This window comes from Monopterus albus, unplaced genomic scaffold, assembly GCF_001952655.1.
Source record: "Monopterus albus unplaced genomic scaffold, M_albus_1.0 scaffold59.1, whole genome shotgun sequence".
In the NCBI taxonomy this organism is placed as follows: Eukaryota; Metazoa; Chordata; class Actinopteri; order Synbranchiformes; family Synbranchidae; genus Monopterus; species Monopterus albus.
Genome location: NW_018127939.1, coordinates 94,227 through 103,282, shown reverse-complemented (window position 1 = coordinate 103,282; position 9,056 = coordinate 94,227). Strand labels below are relative to the sequence as shown.

General features: G+C 42.5%; 1 protein-coding gene across 1 annotated transcript in view; it reads left to right on the top strand.

The window, feature by feature from the left end:
- Nucleotides 1–349: 349 nt before the first annotated feature.
- ccnd2a (cyclin D2, a) overlaps nucleotides 350–9,056 on the top strand; it is a 19,413-nt gene continuing 10,706 nt past the window's right edge. Inside the window, exons 1-4 of the mRNA XM_020602983.1 lie at nucleotides 350–761; nucleotides 794–830; nucleotides 2,186–2,401; nucleotides 4,799–4,958. Coding sequence (XP_020458639.1) covers nucleotides 604–761; nucleotides 794–830; nucleotides 2,186–2,401; nucleotides 4,799–4,958 — 571 coding nt within the window. The 5' untranslated portion in view covers nucleotides 350–603. The remainder of the gene's footprint in view (nucleotides 762–793; nucleotides 831–2,185; nucleotides 2,402–4,798; nucleotides 4,959–9,056) is intronic.

Genomic DNA, 9,056 nt, shown 5'->3' with positions numbered 1-9,056 from the left:
CACCAGCATAAAGGAATATGAAAACACAGCAGAGCTTCTAAATGACCTGAAAGCACCCTGTTCTCAGGAAACATTGTTCAGCAGCATCCGAAGCATTTAGGCTATATCACTTCTCTATCCTAACCCTAGATTTTGCAGTAAATGTGTAAAACTAGTGGCTAAACTTGAGTTTAGATGTTCTGCAACGTTCCCTGTAGAGTTGATCTGCTTTTGGGGAAAGTGTCATCCTTTTACATTTAGAAATGAAACAGGTTTGCAGATTTGCATGTGAGAATAGAAAACACAGGGATAGGACCGCAGCATGTTGCGTCTGGTCTATACAGAGGTAATACTTTGAATTGCGTCAGTGGCGATGCAGCTAGGGCAGGCTTGAAATGCGCCTGATCTAACCAGGCGGATGAAAGCAGAGGCGCACTGTGGGGAGAGAGGAAAAGTTCTCAGCAAGGAGAGGTAGGAGTACTCTTACGGAGCCCCTGCACTCTCAAATTTTTATGCCTCTAAAACTGTTTCCTGTCATCTTTTTTGCATTTCTGCTCTGCAACACTGCTTTTACGTTTCGGAGAGAGAAATCCTACTTTTGACTTAAGTGAAAGCACCAGCACCATGGAGCTGTTCTGCCTCGAAATGGACACCAACATACGAGCTCGTCCCGATCCGAACCTACTGTGCGATGACAGAGTCCTGCAGAGCTTGTTGACCATAGAGGAGAGGTTTGTGCCCCAATATTCCTATTTCAAATGCGTCCAGAAAGATATTCAGCCCTTTATGATGTTAGGTAATTTCTTAGTTAGATTTTTATGAGGAGGATGGTCGCTACTTGGATGTTGGAGGTATATCGAGTGCTGACAAGTCTGATTATTTCCCTTGCTCGACTTTAAAGCCTCCTGATTTGTTTCATTGCAGCTTTTTTGAGCCCTCTTCGCAAATTATGGACAGTAGATAAGACGTATAGGTCTCATGTCCGACTGCAAGCCCCTCATGTTAACCGAAAGTCTTTTAATTTCTTACCATTTCTAAAGTGCGGTCATGAAGACTGCGTTTCTGAAAGTGCGAGCTATTATATCTGTAACACCAGAGAATTTCTGTTATCTGCTTCACATGGTGTCTTTAAATGCTGCCTGTTGATTCTTATTGTTATTATTTCAGATAGCCTGAATATTTCCATGCACACGTATGCACTCGCTAGTGCACGCTGCTCCTCGCTGTTCTATCGCCATGTTGGTTTTTACAGGAGCGCTTGTGCTTTTAAAGAGGACTTTACAGTGTCATAAACGCAATAACAGTGGTTAAAACCCAACGACAATGGCAGAGGGGGGTCTTGGGTGTCCGCGGAATATAAAAATGATCACAAAAAGCGTTGCGAATATTTAGGTATTTATTTTATTTGTCGGAAGGGGCGAGGGCCTTATCTATCCTTTTTGGTCTTCCCCCATCGCGATGCTTCTCTTTGGAATTATGTTCGATTTTTGTCATTTCGTCAAACATTTCATGTTGACGACCACCGGTAAACAATCTTGAGGCTTTGGGATTTATTTTCATGTAAATATTGTTAGGGTGCGACCCACTGGAGATTTTTAATTAATTTTTGAAATAAATACGTCGGGTCGGCAGTGACGCACACGAGAGAAATCTCCTACTACTTGTTTTTAATTTTAACATTTTATTCATATTTATCGTGTCTGGATTTGGATATGAATTGTCGGATATGATAGAGAAGGCCCCCGTGACCATTATGATGTGTAAAAATGTGGCGTAGATAATTTATTTATATTTTTAATTATTTTATGAAAATATGACGAATGAAAAAAAGTGTGTTTCCGTGTGCTGAGTTGTCGGGGTGGTTTTTGGCTCGGCTCATTGTGACTTGAATTCATTTCTTAGTCAATGAACTGCAGGAATGTGACTCTTTTGACAGTATGTGTCTGAGGCTTATTTCATATTTTGTGAAATAATATATTTAGATTTAATTTATGATAGGGCTGGGCGCAGATTCTTGGCCAGGCCCCAACAATGCGTGTCATTGAATTTTTTTCTGTGATCTTGCTGTGATTAGATTTTTGTTTCGTTATGTCATAAAAGATTTCCATACATTTCAAGTGCTGGATAAGAAGTCGAGCCACTGCAGCCAAGGTTATTGATTCCAAATGCTGAACACTGCTGCATTGTCTGCTGTCTCTTCATTCAGGTTTGTGAGGAGCAGAAGTGCGAGGAAGAGGTTTTTCCCTTGGCCATGAACTACTTAGACAGATTTTTAGCCATGGTACCCACCAAAAAGTGTAACCTGCAGCTGCTGGGAGCAGTCTGCATGTTTCTTGCATCCAAATTGAAAGAGACTCGTCCATTAACAGCAGAGAAGCTTTGCATCTACACAGATAACTCCATCAGACCTCAAGAGCTGCTGGTAAGCAACGTTTGGCTCGACATATTTCACAGAATTCACAATGACACCTCTGGTGATTCATGTTGTCATCATCAGCTGGTTAAAGACAAACATAGCTTCATGTCTTACTGCTGACACTTATCATGTTTGCTTTTGGAACGCATGAATTTGTTGCTTTTGTTTTAAGGTATTTAACTTACGTACATTTTAGCTCTTCAGCTAAAAAAAAATCACATAATAAGCAGCGAGGTTGTTCTCATTTTACTGGATAGGTTTTCCAGTCTCCTTTGTGGAATGCACAATCATCAAAGGTCTATGAAAAATAAAATCCCCCAAAGTGAATTGTTTCACAAGGGCTCTCTTTACTGTACAAGGTTCCCTGGGCATGGCAGTATCCATCCTGTGTGTGTGTCATGGTCTCCACCACCATCTAGTGGCAGATATTTGCATAGAGCAACGAGGTCATCTTGAACTCCAGCCAAAGTTCTGACTCTGTTCCTGACAGCTAGAGAGGGAGAGACACAGAGAAATTCAAGTTTGCCTTTTACAGTTTAGTTTCCACCCAATATAACCATGGATGCACGCATTTATGCTATTAAGTCATGCTGTGCTATTTCTGAAACACACATACCACATGTTTCAATGCAGAAATGTAGCTTACAGTCAAAACAGATTATGTAGGGTAGGTTCTGTCATTTAATGTCACTGCTCTGTGTCCTGTTTATTTGATAAGGCCTCTTTGGCCCAATACTAGCTGCTCTCACCAGTGCAAATCAGTTAATTAACTCAGTTTCACATCAGATAATAATTTCCCCCACTATTTTGTGGTGCCATATAAACATTCCTCAGTAAACAACAGCCAATCCCAAGCATGTTCTGAAAGAGACCACATATTATGATTCTAACTTTGCTGATGCTTGCCGGTCTGCCTCACTGCTTGAGTGGCGACTCTGCCAGCTAAGCTGACTGCTGCCATATATTCAGGTTCCTGATGAGCTGGTGTTGGTTTTGTTGGCTTCTGATCATTTTCTGGAATGTATTTCTGCCTGAGAATATTGCATCAAGGTTCATGTCCCCTCGCTTCAGTGAAGGTTTCAGTGGGTTTTAGAAATGGTGCAGCACTTTGTAAAAAAAAATAGAGTCTGTCCCACCTTTATGTTCAGTATGAAGACAAAGCTCTCAGTCCTTGATCTGGTTTGTTGAGGCCTCTTCTAACTGTTTCTGTATAAGGCAGTGTTTTGGCTGACATGCAAATACAGGAAACAGAGATCAGCTGCTCAGTACATGTGATCGGGTTTTTTTTTTTTTTTTTGTCCTTGTCTTTGGTAACAATTTCTTGTAAAGAGAACCACAACGCAATGTTGCAAAGAACGTGTGACTAGAGGAAGGCAGTAGCAGAAGGAAGTGGGTGCCTGCCGCCCTGTCAGCCCAGAGCCTGTGTTGCAAGGTTTGTCACAGAATCTTGCTCACTAGCGCTGGCTTTTGAGAGCAGGAGGCGGCCATGTTGCATTATCAACCAGCTATTACGATTTGCATGTGATCAAATAATTAGTCTCCTCCTCCTCTAGGAAGTGAAACTAACAATACACCCTGAGAGAAGATAACACCACACCTAGTGTCTGCCCTCACGCCCTTTAACACAGGCTCGTATGTGTCATCATATTTTTCCAAGATCCACTTTAAAATTATTTGTAAAGTTGAGTGCAATTAATTCAGGTGAATCTGATGTTATACTATACTTGACATTGTTTATTAAAGCAAAACATAGGCTTGCAGGCTGAATCCACAGATTAATACCAAAGGGCATTAACAGAATTGACAGCAAAACACAAGATGCAATAAAGAAAACCATCAGCTTATCTGCTGTAACGCAGGGTTTTGAGAGTTTAAATGACTGATAGACTGAGATAAGATGAAATACAGTTCAGCTTTTAAACATAACACTGATTTATTTTTGTTCCTGCTCAACAATTCTAGTCAAACACACACACACACACACACACACACACACACACACACACACATACAGTAGAACCTCTGGTGGGCCTCTTTAGGAAAGTCCCCAGATGCCAGACAGACAGACGGGGAGGGAGACAGTGCTGTGAGGTCACCTGGGTTGGTGGCCCTGCTGGTGTTTCTGTATCCCAGGCCCAGCCAAGCAGGGACTAACGTAATAACAATAATGCTTAACCTTCATACACTCACCAGTGTACAGGGCCAGGGGCCCACAGAGTCACATTGACACACTTTAGGCTGCAGTGCTGGCTGAACAGCTGCAGTAAAGTAACAGTTTTGTAGCTGAGTGTAAACCGTTTCAATGTGTAAATATGTGGTCATACTTTGTGTCACTTAAACATTCTCAGTCCTTCTCATTTTCGTTTATTCACTCTCAGCTCTCTCTCTCGACTCTCTTTCCAGGAATGGGAACTGGTGGTGTTGGGGAAGTTGAAGTGGAACTTGGCAGCAGTGACACCAAACGACTTCATCGAGCACATTGTGAGGAGGCTGCCGCTGCCCGAGGATAAGCTGGCACTAATACGCAAACACGTCCAGACGTTCATCGCCCTCTGTGCCACAGGTAAGACAGAGCACGAGCTGTCACACACATTTCACATCCTGTATTATTAAGTTTGTCCTAATAAATTTTGGTGTTTAATTGGGGAAAATGATGCAAAATATGACAGTCAAGACTGCTATGTAGATATCCTGTCTTTGTTTTTTTGTTCTTTGTCATGTTGCAAGTGACACTGGTCATGGATAAGCTGACAATTCAAACCAAGCGACAACATACTTTCTCATGTTGCTAAATCTTTATCTGCACATTCTTCTCTCAGCGCCATATCAAAGCACTCTTCATTCAATAACATGCGGCAACAACTCTGTTCAGAGGTGTGCCGTGGGCCAGTCACAGCCCGCTGTAACTTTTGTGAGATGCATTACCAACAGTGGGAAAATATTCTGCCTAAGAAAAGCAGGTGTCATGGAAAACATTTCAGTGTTAGACTCGTAAGCATCCATCATCTGTCTTCTCTCAGGCTGGTATGTGGTCATGTTTTAGAGGCATATCAGTGGCTTCCAGAGCATCCAGTAACACTTCAAAGCAGATTTCACATGGTTAAGGGGCATTCCCATGTCGCACAGCGTTGAGAAGAGGAATGGACAGGGGTGGAGGCAGGCAGGCCATTGTCTTTCTGCTCTTGAGGTGAATTGTTGCCTCAAGATCAAACATCCAAGCAAGTCACGGGAGGGACGGGGAGCCCTTAACCTGATCTGAAGAGACAGCAAGGTCCAGACGGAAAAGATGCAAGCGGGAGAGCCAGAGTTCAGTTTGATAACAAAAATATATGATACTGTAACAAGAACTATGATGAAATATTTTACATTTTTTTGACAATGAATGGAAAGTAAACAATAATGTGACATGGACGAATGGACATGAAGTAACTTAACAACCCGCCACATCTATGGACGCACAAACTATAGATGCTGATCAGTAAAACAGCTTCCTCCACCTGCCAAAACAGAGGATTTTTAGCACAAATGTGAGTCCAGCTTCTGCAGAGCAGAGGGACACCGTGAATAAAACACCATTTTCCACAAATGTGAGGATAGAGGCGAACAACACGTGTATCCATGGTAACTGTACACAACCAGGATGAAGAAGATATAGCCTACACTAAATATTAAGAATGGATTTTAAAAATGATGAAAACTAAAGTGTATTTAGTTTTTGCTGACTAAATCTAGACTAAAACAAACAAAAATCAAAATACTAGAACTAATATGTATTTTCATCAAAAGACAAACAAAATCAAATTCAGGTGTCAAAATCAATACTGCTGCCAAATCGAAAGCATGTCATGTTTTCATAGCTCTTTCCTGTGCCTCCTTCCCCCCCATACTTCCCACGCCTCCCTTCTCTACACCTGGAGGACATGGTTGCTTTCCCATGCTGAGATTCTTTAGAGGGCAGGTTTTTCCTGTTTGCATCACCTCCAGCACATTCAAAGCTACTGTACAAACAAGGGAAAGGGGAGTGATAGAAAACTCGCACCTCAACCAGTTTTTAACATCCTTAAGAATGTATCTTGACATTAATGGGGAAAATGACATAGCTTACCCATAACAAGGCGGTGTGACTCTCCCAAAACCAGGTTTGTTTTCTGTAGGCATCAAACAGCAGTGCTCACTGCACCCTCTCATGGGAAACATCTCCTTGTGCAGACATTACTCAGAGATGTGTGTCGATAGCTGCATAGCTACAAAGGAGGTGACAAGTATTCACTATATAAAGTGATGGAATCTCCTGCATATGATAAGCTGCGAAAAGTTTGCAACAGAAGTTCATGTTTGCTAAGTATAGAAGAAGAAATGGCTCTTATCTCTTTTTTTTTGCATCCCTTATCTTCACTCTGTTCTACTCTCTCTGCTGCCTTCCTCTCCCTGTCTCAGGCCTTATTTTGTGCCAACAGATTAATGTGTGGCTTGACAGCATGTCAGTGATCGGACCTCTCCCAAGAGCAACATTGTGAAAGACTCAGCATGCACTTTGTCCTTAATTGCTTCAATGAGGCAGTGGAAATAAATTTACGAGCCTCCTGGAGTTGTCCTCCTGACGTTGAGTTTTAGGAGAGGACTTGCTGGAGATAGCTGTGGATTAGCAACAGACCATTTATCTGTGTATGCTCTCCTCAGACTTGTATGCAGGCAAGGGGGGAGGCAAGATAGAGAAAGGGATAGGGCCAGTGAGTCAACAATTTGGTGCATCTGAAGGTCTCTGGGAATTTGAAACCCCATTCATGGAACGTTCCCAGCCGTAAATCTTCAGGTTATCCGGTGAGAATCCTCCTTGAGACATCCTCTGAGCAGAGCTGAGAAGGTAAAGTCACAGCAAGAAGAAGATCTCTCAGGAGCATTTACATTTGCAAGGCAGTTGACAGCAGGTCACCTTTGGCCTTCCTATTTCATACAGTCTTATTGAACTCAGCACCCAACACTACTCCCACCACCACTGCCCCTATACTGAAAAAAAAAACACACGCATAAAACCACAGCTTTCTGTTTTCAAAGGAACAAGAGAGAAGAAGAGAAGTGGAGAATAAGGCCTCTCCTTCCTAATGGCTCCTCTCCTTTGATGAAACAGTTCCGTTCGGGCCACTCGGTGGGATTTTGTCAGGTGGCGCAGGCTGGGTCTGTATTAATTAATAACATTGGCTGGTCCATTCATGATTATGCAAATGGAAAAGGGGCTCAGTTAGAGGCTGGGAGAAAGGAGACAAAAGGCTTGGCCCTTACATTTCATATGCTGAGCCATGCAAGGGTCAGCACTGCAGGGCCACTTGATAGGAAACAGCAGCATTTCCCTCAGGCAGGCCGCCAGATAATAGCCCAGAAACAAGCTCATTAAGGGAGATTATGAACCTCCATTCCTACACACAGACACCAAGTACTCTGAGCTTCCTCTTCTATTCTTATTCAATTGAGGCAAAGTAGGAGAATGGACGGGGTGCATGGGGCAGACAGATGCACCTCAACCTGTCTGCTGCGGTTATTGAGCTCCATGTTCTTGCCATATTGGCAGGGATTATGCTCTGTTTTTTTTAAACTCCAATAACCCTTGCTGTAATGGTATGCATGGAATGGTGACAATAGTCACAGAAGCTGATCAAAAGAAAATTCTGGATCAGGGCCAACAGTGCTTGTCCAATAGAGAGTCAATTGTCCTGAAGGACACAATGAAGATTTTGCTACAACTTGGGATGTAAATAAGTGATTTAAGTAACTGGGCATTTGTTCATTTATTTGTGAATGGTATGTGAGTAGTTTCTTTCTGATGTGTGGAAGTGTCTCTGGACTTTGTGAAGCAACTTGATGATTAACTGGTTAGTTTCTCTGAGACAAACTAATCATTCACTAGCTAACAAACATGAGGATAGTGAAGCTTTGCTGCATGGCTTCACTTTCACTCTTGAATATCTGTGCCAGAGTTGCCATGAGGTGGCATAGCGGTGTGGTGGTTAGTGCTGTCGCCTCACAGCAAGAGGGTTCCGCGTTCGAGCCTGGGCCAACTCGGGGCCTTTCTGTGTGGAGTATGCATGTTCTACCTGTGCCTGTGTGGGTTCTCTCCAGGTACTCCAGCATCCTCCAGACCCAAGACATGCAGCTTAGGTTGTGATCGGTGACTCTAAATTGTTCATAGGAGTGAGTGTGAGTGTGTGTGTTTGTTTGTCTACATGTCAGCCCTGTGATAGACTGGTGTCCTGTCAGGAATAAGCGGTATAGATAATGGATGGATGGAGAATTGCCATGAAATTAGCTAGTTGCTCTTTTTTGTGCAGTATATGTAAGCTTTAAATTTCCAAATTGTGTGTGCAGAGGCCATGCACTCTTAAAGGTTCACACAGTTGTGCTTGGATTTATGTACATAACACATTACCAAAATATACAGCTTCTGACTCCAAAGAACCTTTGATGATGCTGGCATATAGATTGGCCACTGTACTTCATTTTCATTTCAAAAGCATGAAGAAATGCTCAGAAGATCAGAAAAGCTATCAACTTTTAATTTTTGCCTGGTTCATTTTTATGTATCATGCACAGCTTTCCCAGTAGTGTGATTCAAATTCAGAGGCCAAATGTGCATCTGAATGTGAATCATAAGTCCACCCTTGTTTTG